The 11,880-nt window shown below is 46.2% G+C and overlaps 1 protein-coding gene across 1 annotated transcript; it reads left to right on the top strand.

The window, feature by feature from the left end:
• The first annotated feature begins 5,474 nt into the window (after positions 1-5,474).
• LOC144117595 (uncharacterized) lies at positions 5,475-10,971 on the top strand. The gene is made up of 7 exons (XM_077651245.1): positions 5,475-5,600; positions 6,368-6,531; positions 7,994-8,080; positions 8,165-8,242; positions 8,329-8,406; positions 8,524-8,667; positions 8,790-10,971. The coding sequence occupies exons 3-7, from the start codon at positions 8,020-8,022 to the stop codon at positions 10,910-10,912; spliced, it is 2,484 nt and encodes an 827-aa protein (XP_077507371.1). The 5' UTR covers positions 5,475-5,600; positions 6,368-6,531; positions 7,994-8,019; the 3' UTR covers positions 10,913-10,971.
• The last annotated feature ends 909 nt before the right edge of the window (positions 10,972-11,880 follow it).

Raw genomic sequence — 11,880 nt, 5'->3', positions numbered from 1 at the left:
CTTTTATTTTTTGCGCCCCCTTCCTCTTTTTTTTTTAACGCGAAGAAATGTTTCCAATTTACGTAGTCCGTTAAAAAAAAAGTACGCGACATCACGGACGCCACGATGGAGCTCCATATGCAGCTCATGGAAAAATTCCCAGCTGGTTCTAGTTGGTTCGAACTGGGACCAACTGGAAATAGTTCTATAAACCAGCTAGACTGGTTAAAAATTGGGCCACAGAGAAACGACGCTGGGACATTCGTGGTAGTGCACATTGTGCGGTGAAGGGAACGAGGGGTGAAATTTTTGTTAGGCATATATGATGCCTCCTTGACAGTGCTCTTCACAAAAATAAAATTATTGATCAAAATGCTGTGGGCGGCATTTCAAGGGCCCATAGTGGGCTGCACTATCATGAAACATCCTCCTCATCAACTTCTGAACGAATAGCGCTCGGCAGATTTTTCCGTGGCCCTTCAATGTTACGGAACGGCGAATGCCGTCCATTGCTTCCTTTGATGCGCCGTCACCGTCTTCCAAAACTGACGTTTCCGCCGTGCATCTGTTATATTAAACATAGCGGCAACTATGATGTAGACTCAAGCCAACCATACATTATCGAAGTTGAACTGTCCGCTAGGGCAAGGCCTGCAAAGAACAGTGCTTGCTTAATAGGGCAAAGAAAAGGAGACATATGAGCTGTCGGCGCGCACGTGGTCTGCTCCTACTCCCTAGCCACTGATTCCAAAATATTTGCCTCCAAGGTTTCAAGTCAGGTCAAGTAATTAAGCGTTCAAGATGGTGCCGAGCCTGTGACTTAAACTCTGCAATCAACGACGCTTAAAAATAATGTCTCCCCTTGCATAAAATGATGCGTAAAACAGGACTCAAGTCGCTTCCTCTCTCTCCCTTTTTATTTCCTTCTACAGCTGTGCTCGCATCACTAGACTTCCCCCTTCAAAATGCGGTCTCCGCAGCCGGGACTCGATCCCGCGATCTGTGGACTCAGTGACGGAAGGTGTGTGTGCGCGCGGGCGTTTATTCACCAAAATCAAAACTCCCGCTTTAACGTGACGTCATTAACTTGAGACCAGATGCCGAGGGAGGAAGTCCCGCTACAGCTACTGCGTTGCGGCGTAATGAATATGTTAGCTGGGCCCATTTAAAGATGTGGCACGTTTGTAAGGCTTACCAGCGCTTCTGTTCTAAAGGTTAAAGAAAGCTCAATAAATTTTGACGCCATCTGCGAATAAAAGTGTCGACTACTACATGTGCTGCCCTCTGCCATTTAGTTTTGGAGCCGCATCTTTGGCGCTTCCGGCTGCCGGTGGAGCCAGCGTTTCCGCTTGCGTGGTGTGCCGGTGTGTGGACCGCGTTTGATACAAGGCGGATTTAAAGTGGTGGCGAAGGCTGGGCCGAAAAGTGGTTTAGCGCGACTGGAGCACAACCAGAGGATGGGGGGCAAAACACTCATATAAAGAAATGATAAAGCTACAAAATTGGAATGTAATCTGCCAATAGAAAAAAAAATATATTAGCACCTTGTTTTATGAAAGAGGTAAGTCATTTTATTAAAACCTGGCAAATTTTGTATTTTTGCAACACTCTTGACCTGCCCCCTATTCATGAGTGTGCGGTGCATTACAGCGCATCTTTGCAGGCCTTGTTTCGATACCCGGCTAACCCGGCCACAGTGGCGGGAGCTTCAAGGCGGATTTATAGTGGTGGCGAAGGCTGGGCCGAAAAGTGGTTTAGCGCGACTGCAGCACAACCAGAGGATGGGGGGCAAAACACTCATATAAATAAATGATAAAACTACAAAATTGGAATGTAATCTGCCAATAGAAAAGAAAAAATATATTAGCACCTTGTTTTATGAAAGAGGTAAGTCATTTTATTAAAACCTGGCAAATTTTGTATTTTTGCAACACTCTTGACCTGCCCCCTATTCATGAGTGTGCGGTGCATTACAGCGCGTCTTTGCAGGCCTTGTTTCGATACCCGGCTAACCCGGCCACAGTGGCGGGAGCTCACGAAGCGATTTGTTATCGCCAGCTGTCTGCGATGGCGCGCCTGGTAAAGCGTATAAATTTAGCTCGCCGGTCTCAAAATGCTCCTTTTGCGAAGTTTTCGTCGTCCTTGCACGTCGCTTCTTTGTCACCGTTCGGTAAGATTTGCACCCCGCTGCACCGCTGCGGCAGTTTTCTCGGTTTTGTCGTTTCCTTCGGCGTGCGGCCAGTGCGAAGCCTTTTTCCGTCTTTGCACGCTTCGCGCTCTTCTTTTGAAGCGCTTAGCGCTTCATTTCAAGATGAGCTTGCGGCATGTGAAGAAACGATGCTCCGTGGTACACCAAGGTACACTGCGACAGCGTGGATAGTACCATTGGTGTCACGCTACACCGATTCCCGCTGGACTTTCACAGGTGTGTCGTCTGGTCTAGGTATGCGCGATAGCTTCGATATGGTTTCGCCGGGCTGTTCGCTCGTGTTTCATAGCTGTAACCCGTTCGTGCGTACTTGGCTTCATGTTTTCGGGGATATTTATGTACTACACTGCAGGGCACACACTTTCAGTGCTGAGGTGTGCGAATGTCCTTGCCCCGCGAATGTCCTTGCACTTCACTGTACGCTGTACATGTGTACTTTTGTTGACGTAAAATTACTTCAAATTGATCCGGCTAACGAGTAGAAGTACTCTGGAGATGGTACGCCGGCTCAATGTATGGTATTTGCTCATACGTTGAGCACGTTTGAGGGTGCTAAAGCTGGTTTTAACATTGCCTTGCAGATGTAAACGCACCTGCTATATTCTTTCAGCTGAAGAAATTAAATGTGAAGAATAATCCCAGTGTGCTCTATGGTCTGTGTTGATGCGCCTACTTATGTCATGTTATGTTTGCTTCAATTGAAGCTGTCGTAGCATTGTTTTCTATACTTTTCAATTTCCTGACAACGTTCGTGGCACTTCAGGGCTTTTTCCTATCTGCACTGTGACTATTGAGATGATTAGCCAACTTAAACAATACTGCTTCTGCTGCCTGTGACATGTATTTTTTGTTTGTGTGCCAAGGGTGTGCTTTGTGACTGTATTTGTTTGGTTGCTGCAATAAACAATGAATATGAAACTATGAAAACCATACTTGCCGTACACTCTATTGCGAACTGTGCACTTGAGCCAGTGTTTTGTGCATCATACCTTGCTGTACTCAAAAGCTCTCAAAAGTACTAGCACCAGTATTTGCACTACGAATCATGCATGCTTCGCCAGTGTCTGGAAGTGTTGCTGCCTTTCTATGCTGCCCCTCCTTTACCAGTCACTTTCATTGCGTTCCCAATTGCGCATTAACAAGGCCATAACTAGCAGGAACTCGAGCACATTTGACTGGCAAAGGTTGGGGCGCGCTGAAAGGCAGCAACCTTCGAGAGATACGGGCTCGAAAACGCGGTTTCTACAGAAAGACCGCTTTATAATTCGCGCCAAAAGCATACGTATGCGTGACGTCATTCTACGTCACGTTTGCGTAGTTTGCCCCCCAAAATCCAGGGGCGCTGGAGTGCCCATGAGCCGCCATTTTTTGGACCAATGGGCGTCTATGGAGCCTTCGCTACCAGTATACATCTACCTTGGGAGCTTACGAAGCGATTTCTTATCGCCAGCTGTCTGCGATGGCGCGCCTGGTAAAGCGTATAAATTTAGCTCGCCGGTCTCAAAATGCTCCTTTTGCGAAGTTTTCGTCGTCCTTGCACGTCGCTTCTTTGTCACCGTTCGGTAAGATTTGCACCCCGCTGCACCGCTGCGGCAGGTTTCTCGGTTTTGTCGTTTCCTTCGGCGTGCGGCCAGTGCGAAGCCTTTTTCCGTCTTTGCACGCTTCGCGCTCTTCTTTTGAAGCGCTTAGCGCTTCATTTCAAGATGAGCTTGCGGCATGTGAAGAAACGATGCTCCGTGGTACACTGCGACAGCGTGGATAGTACCATTGGTGTCACGCTACACCGATTCCCGCTGGACTTTCACAGGTGTGTCGTCTGGTCTAGGTATGCGCGATAGCTTCGATATGGTTTCGCCGGGCTGTTCGCTCGTGTTTCATAGCTGTAACCCGTTCGTGCGTACTTGGCTTCATGTTTTCGGGGATATTTATGTACTACACTGCAGGGCACACACTTTCAGTGCTGAGGTGTGCGAATGTCCTTGCCCCGCGAATGTCCTTGCACTTCACTGTACGCTGTACATGTGTACTTTTGTTGACGTAAAATTACTTCAAATTGATCCGGCTAACGAGTAGAAGTACTCTGGAGATGGTACGCCGGCTCAATGTATGGTATTTGCTCATACGTTGAGCACGTTTGAGGGTGCTAAAGCTGGTTTTAACATTGCCTTGCAGATGTAAACGCACCTGCTATATTCTTTCAGCTGAAGAAATTAAATGTGAAGAATAATCCCAGTGTGCTCTATGGTCTGTGTTGATGCGCCTACTTATGTCATGTTATGTTTGCTTCAATTGAAGCTGTCGTAGCATTGTTTTCTATACTTTTCAATTTCCTAACTGACAACGTTCGTGGCACTTCAGGGCTTTTCCCTATCTGCACTGTGACTATTGAGATGATTAGCCAACTTAAACAATACTGCTTCTGCTGCCTGTGACATGTATTTTTTGTTTGTGTGCCAAGGGTGTGCTTTGTGACTGTATTTGTTTGGTTGCTGCAATAAACAATGAATATGAAACTATGAAAACCATACTTGCCGTACACTCTATTGCGAACTGTGCACTTGAGCCAGTGTTTTGTGCATCATACCTTGCTGTACTCAAAAGCTCTCAAAAGTACTAGCACCAGAATTTGCACTACGAATCATGCATGCTTCGCCAGTGTCTGGAAGTGTTGCTGCCTTTCTATGCTGCCCCTCCTTTACCAGTCACTTTCATTGCGTTCCCAATTGCACATTAACAAGGCCATAACTAGCAGGAACTCGAGCACATTTGACTGGCAAAGGTTGGGGCGCGCTGAAAGGCAGCAACCTTCGAGAGATACGGGCTCGAAAACGCGGTTTCTACAGAAAGACCGCTTTATAATTCGCGCCAAAAGCATACGTATGCGTGACGTCATTCTACGTCACGTTTGCGTAGTTTGCCCCCCAAAATCCAGGGGCGCTGGAGTGCCCATGAGCCGCCATTTTTTGGACCAATGGGCGTCTATGGAGCCTTCGCTACCAGTATACATCTACCTTGGGAGCTTACGAAGCGATTTCTTATCGCCAGCTGTCTGCGATGGCGCGCCTGGTAAAGCGTATAAATTTAGCTCGCCGGTCTCAAAATGCTCCTTTTGCGAAGTTTTCGTCGTCCTTGCACGTCGCTTCTTTGTCACCGTTCGGTAAGATTTGCACCCCGCTGCACCGCTGCGGCAGTTTTCTCGGTTTTGTCGTTTCCTTCGGCGTGCGGCCAGTGCGAATTCTTTTTCCGTCTTTGCACGCTTCGCGCTCTTCTTTTGAAGCGCTTAGCGCTTCATTTCAAGATGACCTTGCGGCATGTGAAGAAACGATGCTCCGTGGTACACCAAGGTACACTGCGACAGCGTGGATAGTACCATTGGTGTTACGCTACACCGATTCCCGCTGGACTTTCACAGGTGAGCTCTTGACAGTGTCGTCTGCTCTAGGTATGCGCGATAGCTTCGATATGGTTTCGCCGGGCTGTTCGCTCGTGTTTCATAGCTGGCTGTAACCCGTTCGTGCGTACTTGGCTTCATGTTTTCGGGAATATTTATGTACTACACTGCAGGGCACACACTTTCAGTGCTGAGGTGTGCGAAAGAGGCCCACATTTTTCTAATTTATAGTGAGTTTCATGCAGCTGACTATCACCAACGTGAACTTCACACCGGGCTCTCAGGAGCAACCACGTGCACGCTACTGACCGGGAGGCCCATTTAGAACAAAGTTTGCTACCTGACAGCTCTGAGTACGACATTGTTTAGTTTTGCAAAACCATGAAGCCAATTTGAGGATCCCCTCGCAGCTGGGAGTATCGAAACTCAGCCTCGTGTATGTGCGCGGCTTTGAGGAGGCTTTAACTGGATTCGCTCAGCAGGAGTTATTGCCTGCCTTGGTATTGCTGTCCTACATATACATGACTGTCAGGGTAATTTTAAACGCACTTCACTCTCGTCACTCGTTGAGCTTAGAAAAGCAGCTAGCCGCGTGGCATGAGGATGAGCGTTACCGCACTCTGGGGCGCAGAGAGCTTGGCGCGAGCATTTACTACCATAGTTCAGATGTAATGCAAGTATAATTTACTGCAGTTAGCAGTGGCAGGAATAATGACGCATTGGCGTTTCGAGTATGCGTATTCCTTTTGGCGCAGTTGTATCTAACGTGCATGTTGCGTCACGTCCAGGTGCCGAGCGTGGGCGCAGTTCTGCCGCAACGTCAGCCTGGAGAAGAAGGCGCCGTCGCAGCTACGAGAACTCAGGATTTGCTCGAGGCACTTGGAACCATCTGTGTATCTGCCGTCAGGAAGGCTGCGACACGATGCTTTGCCTACTGGAGCAAGCATTGCCGGTAATTTTTGTTATCAAACTTTTAAGGCATTCGCCGCTCTTGAAATGTCAGGTTTTGTGAAAAAATGAAATTTCTCCCTTTTGTCGTAACCGTAAACAGTCTAGCGTCTTTTGCAAAACGAATTATGTATCTGTCTTGTGGCTTTAAAAATTACAGTAAATTTTTACCTGCACCCTGCTAAGCGAAAACGAAAATGGAAGTATCGCTTTCACGTGAGCACATATAATTATATACATATCGTGTATGTATATATATATATATGTATATATATATATATATATATATATATATATATATATATATATATAATATTCGTTTTACGTCTCTTGTATGCACTGTACACTGTATGTGAGGTTCGTGACAAATGTCCAACATAGCATAGAATTAGGTTTGCGCTTGTGGTAAGCTAATGGCACAAGCTTAGTAGGCGAAGGGTGCTCAAGCGAATTTCTAGGCACGGGTGCGGAAAAAGTACACTGACGGTGTGAATACTCTTGCCTGATATTTCCGGTAAAAAAAAAGGATAATGGAAGTGGGATATTCGGTAGTCTGGTATGGCAAAGGGATCCAAAGGATCTTAACGTGAGTCTGTCAGTCTTCCGGTTCAGGCTGTTTGATGCCGCTAGCCACTTGAGCAACGGAAACCAGGCGACTCTACATGTTTTGCAGCAAGTGGGAGTTGAATCTTTCATATTCACCGTGAAACCTTGTCTTATGAACGGTCCCTGTCGTGTCCAGAGGGCATTCTCGTCCTTCCTTTGATAGCTCAAAAGAAGTGAGGGGGAAAAAAGGGTGAGCCTTCCTAAATGTTTGATGAATTTTAGTACTGCAGAACTTTGCTTTCTTGTATGCAGAGCTTCTTTTTCATCTTCAGTCTTATCAGGATGCAATCTTATGCCGACTTGGGCAAGGTACGCTTGGTGAAAAGCTTCTCGAGATATTGTGTGCTCATGTGTTATGTATCAAAGCATGCACTGAACGATTATAGAAATGCACTAATAAACAATTATGCCTTTTACCTCAATATTCATGCTAGCGAAAGCCAATGTTTGTACAGGTTTTTATTTTTTGCGATAATTGCTTACGAACTCATTCTTGTTGCATCTCATTGCGTAGGCCATAGGCTGACCTGCATAAATCTGTAAACAATATGGGGCACATTACTTGATTTGCGAGCTATCGTTGTTTGTGTGATAGGCGAATTTCGCACTCTTCAAAGTAAAACATAGCATATGAAAATTGCAAATGATTTACTGGTGCTCCACAGCTGCTGATGACATCAAACTAATGTGCCTAACGATTAAGGGTGGTAAACAGAATTTTATTTCATTGGATAAGCATTTTTCTTTCTAGAGTGATGACAATGTGAACCACATGCTGTGGAAGCTATAGTTCTTTGGAAATTATTTACTATAAAGGTACTGAATTCTCTTTTCTCTCCGCAATAATGTTGCCATTTCAGACACCTCAATCGAATGCAGCAGCGACATGGACTGTTCACAATCTCTGAGCGAAACTTCGGCATCAGTGCGCCGGGCTGGAGAACCAGGTGAGCAGGGTTGTATGCATAACTGACATAAATCTTTTGAAAATGGTGACGACTGAAAGCTCATTGGACTGCTTCCTATGATAGCTGCTGTCTCCGGTGAACCTGTTTCCAAGGGGTACGTCCAGAGTCGGTCGTCCCAGTCGCTGCTACTCTTCCAAGAAGGTGATTGTTATTTCGTATCTGCTCGAACAGCCTGAGGAGGTATGGCTCAGAAATATGCTACAATTCCTTGTCTGTGCGCTGTGCAGATGCAGATGGTGCCAGCCCTACTGGTTCTACGCTGAACCAAGCTTGTTCCCATGCCAGTGGCTTCATAATGGTTCAGTGTAAGTGTTAATTCCGCCTGTGGCGCTTAGTTATTATTTGTGCATTGTTGGGTTGCTGGCTTCCCTGTCAGAACTGTGCTGTCACTATATTTTGTTCTTTATATTCTGTGGGTGCAGCTGACCACACATATGCAGGACCAAGCACTGAAGCAAGCGCTTCATCTGTGGAACCTGGCACGGCAGGGGTGGCCGCAACACTGTCAGCGAGTGCTGATCTGTCACCAGGAGCTCCGTTCAGCAGTTCGCCTCTTTCTTATGAAGGTTAGCAATTTTACAACGCTTTCGCAATATTGCGCACTTTTTGGTGCTACAGGACTACATGCAGCTATGACTAAACACGACGTAGCAACTTATTGCTCTTCCGTCGACTCTGTACGTTGCAGGATCTTTCACCAGCCCCATCAATGAAAGGCGGCCACTGCAGAAACTTCGAGCGAAGCTCAGGCAGCTGCGTAACCGCAACAAGAGGCTGCAAGGACTGCTGCTTCAGCGCCGTCGCATGAAGACCACTGCCGAATTGGTAGATAGTCTGCGTGAGCATTTAACACCAGCTGTTGCTTCTTTTGTTGAACCTCAGTTAAAGATGCACAATGTCAGCAGGTTTGGCCGTCGATGGTGCAGCCAAAACAAAACCTTTGCTTTAGGTTTATACTTCCACAGCCCAAAAGGTTACAGATATTGCAGGAAATTCCTGAAACTTCCATCTGTTAGGTCACTGCAGCTGTGGCTTGCACGCGTACCATTGAGGGTTGGATTTTATCCTGAAGTTTTTGATTTGATCGAGAAACGGGCAGCGTCTTTTCCACGGCAAGACAGGGCTTTCACCATAATTTTTGATGAAATGCATGTTTCAAAGGAGCTGTCGTACAATCCAGTGCCGGACAGATTTGAAGGCCTTGAAGAGTACAGTGCAGCACAAGGTCCAAATCTTGCAAACAAGGCGCTTGTGTTCATGGCCAAAGGAATATGTACGCCGTGGAAGCAGCCTCTTGGCTACTTCTTTGCAGATAAGGCAGCGCCTGCAACTGTTCTGTATGACCTCCTCTTCAAATGCCACAAAATGTTGGTTGGAGCTGGATTGCAGCCTGTGGCTGTGGTTTGTGATCAGGGGAACCAAAATGTTTCTCTGTTTTCGAAACTTGTGACCCCTGAAAAGCCGTACTTAAGTGTGAATGGTGAACCGCTTTTCGTTATTTTTGATCCACCGCATTTGCTCAAGTGCTTGCGCAATATGCTCTTCAAGTATGACTTCAGGGTAGGCAGTGACACAATTAAAAGCTCGTACATACGACAGGCTTATGAGAAGGATCGAGAAATGCAAATTCGGTCCATCCCAAAGTTGAGTGCCTGGCACTTTAAGTTAACTTTTGCTTCGAAGATGTCTGCGAAAATCGCAGCACAGGTATTCAGCAATTATTGCGCTGCTGCATTGTGCACATTGGTAACATTCCAACAGTTGCCATCAGAGGCTATCCACACAGCCAGATTTATTGAAAGGATCGATAGACTCTTTGACAGTCTAAATACTTCACAGAAGCGGGGAAAGTCTCCGTATGCATCTGCAATTTGTGCAGGATCTGTGCATGAAGAGTTTTTGGAAGAGTGTATTGCAGTTTTCGAAAACATCGAAGTTCTAGGCTGTGCGCGGCAGCCTCTTTGCATCCGTGGCTTCTGCCAAACTATGAGGGCTGTGCTGCTGTTATGGAACCACCTGGCCTCTCGCTATGGTTTGACATACCTCCTTACCAGGCACCTCAACCAGGATGCACTTGAAAACACCTTTGCTATTGTTAGGTCGAAATCTGGATCGAACAGCAACTCGTCTTGCCGGCAGTTTCAAGCAGCATTTAGGCATCTTTTAATTAGCAACCTTTTCAAACTGTCGGAAAGCAGCAACTGTGCTGAAGACATGTCTAGCCTTCTAGCCACTCTCCCAGTTTGTTTATCTAAGTCTGCTCCTTCTCTCTGTACAGCTGCCACATCTTTGCCAGTTGCAGTAGAAGTTTTGCCACATGATTATCAGTCTCCAATACTAGAGAACAACATTGTCTATTTTGCTGGCTGGCTTGCCTACAAGTTTATGAATGATCACAGGTGTGTTACAGGGCCACATACGTGCAAGGTGAGGCTAAAAAATGCCGCCTTTGCCGATCAGAGCCAAGTTCTCTTGTACTTAAGTGTCAAAAATCCTGGAGAAGGTGACTTTGGGAGCCTGTCAGTTCCTACACCCTCGTTTGTAGCTTTCATCAATGCTTGCGAGCAGGTTTTTGTCGCATCTAGTTCCAATATTGTGGGAAAAGAACAAGTAGGGCATGATCTGTGCATGTTGCTTCATGCCAAGGTAGAAAAATCGCTGACTGTGTGTGGTGATGACGTTTATGATGGTTTGTTTGCCCTGTTCGCCAGGGTGAGGCTGCATTGGCTTGCACGCAGAAAAAATCTTGAACTGCACAGTCAAACTACTAAACGGAAAGCCACGAAGCAAGCACTGAGGCTAAGCAAATGAAAATGATGCAATTCCCGAGCTGTTAGCTGAATATTTTGTGAAGTTGCAGGCTATTATGCAACCTGTGCAACAAATCAGCTTAGTCTGGTTTAACGGTTGCAAAGGTTTTTTTTTCTGGTTCACAGCCTGGTTTTATTCTTTTATTTTTACTTGTGTATTTTGATTTGCTAGGATGTGACGTGGTTGCTCACAGGGGCAATGGTTTAACAATGTAGCATCTTTCATCGTTCATTCCACTATGTCACTCTTTTAGGGTACTTTTATGCCATGTACAGCCTGTTCAAGTGTCACCTATGTACTTGTGCAATATTGTCAGATAAAACGCCATACCGATAAAGCGAATGCCTCTGAAAGGAGACTTTCTAGGCAATGGATTAACCTAGTTTCCATGGCGCTGGGATTAATTTTTCCACCTGCTCGCCCCCCCCCCCCCCCCCCCTGCAGTTCCGTGCTGGCAGGTGTAATGAAATCAACCATTGTCATCATAACTACCACTCGGCACCACTGGCTACCAGGCCACCTTTTAGCAGGCTAGTTGCATCTCAGAGTTTTTAGTAGGATCTTTGTCAGCGCAACGAACAGAACAGCGCTGGACTTTTATCTGGCTATATTGTAGCGTACAGTACACTGATTACATGCTTTACTGCCCCGCGAATGTCCTTGCACTTCACTGTACGCTGTACTTCATGTGTACTTTTGTTGACGTAAAATTACTTCAAATTGATACGGCTAACGACTAGAAGTACTCTGGAGATGGTACGCCGGCTCACTGTATGGTATTTGCTCCTACGTTGAGCACGTTTGAGGGTGCTAAAGCTGGCTTTAACATTGCCTTGCAGATGTAAACGCACCTGCTATATTCTTTCAGCTGAAGAAATTAAATGTGAAGAATAATCCCAGTGTGCTCTATGGTCTGTGTTGATGCGCCTACTTATGTCATGTTATGTTTGCTTCAATTGAAGCTGTCG

The sequence above is a fragment of the Amblyomma americanum genome, chromosome 1, assembly GCF_052857255.1.
Source record: "Amblyomma americanum isolate KBUSLIRL-KWMA chromosome 1, ASM5285725v1, whole genome shotgun sequence".
Classification (NCBI taxonomy): domain Eukaryota; kingdom Metazoa; phylum Arthropoda; class Arachnida; order Ixodida; family Ixodidae; genus Amblyomma; species Amblyomma americanum.
This window is presented reverse-complemented; position numbering and strand designations above follow the sequence as displayed.

Excerpts from the sequence above, each read along its gene's own strand:
- LOC144117595 (XM_077651245.1), top strand. The coding sequence starts at position 8,020 with ATGGACTGTTCACAATCTCTGAGCGAAACTTCGGCATCAGTGCGCCGG. Across the intron at positions 8,407-8,523 it reads TGGCTTCATAATGGTTCAGT|CTGACCACACATATGCAGGA; the intron begins GTAAGTGTTAAT and ends CTGTGGGTGCAG. Across the intron at positions 8,668-8,789 it reads TTCGCCTCTTTCTTATGAAG|GATCTTTCACCAGCCCCATC; the intron begins GTTAGCAATTTT and ends TGTACGTTGCAG.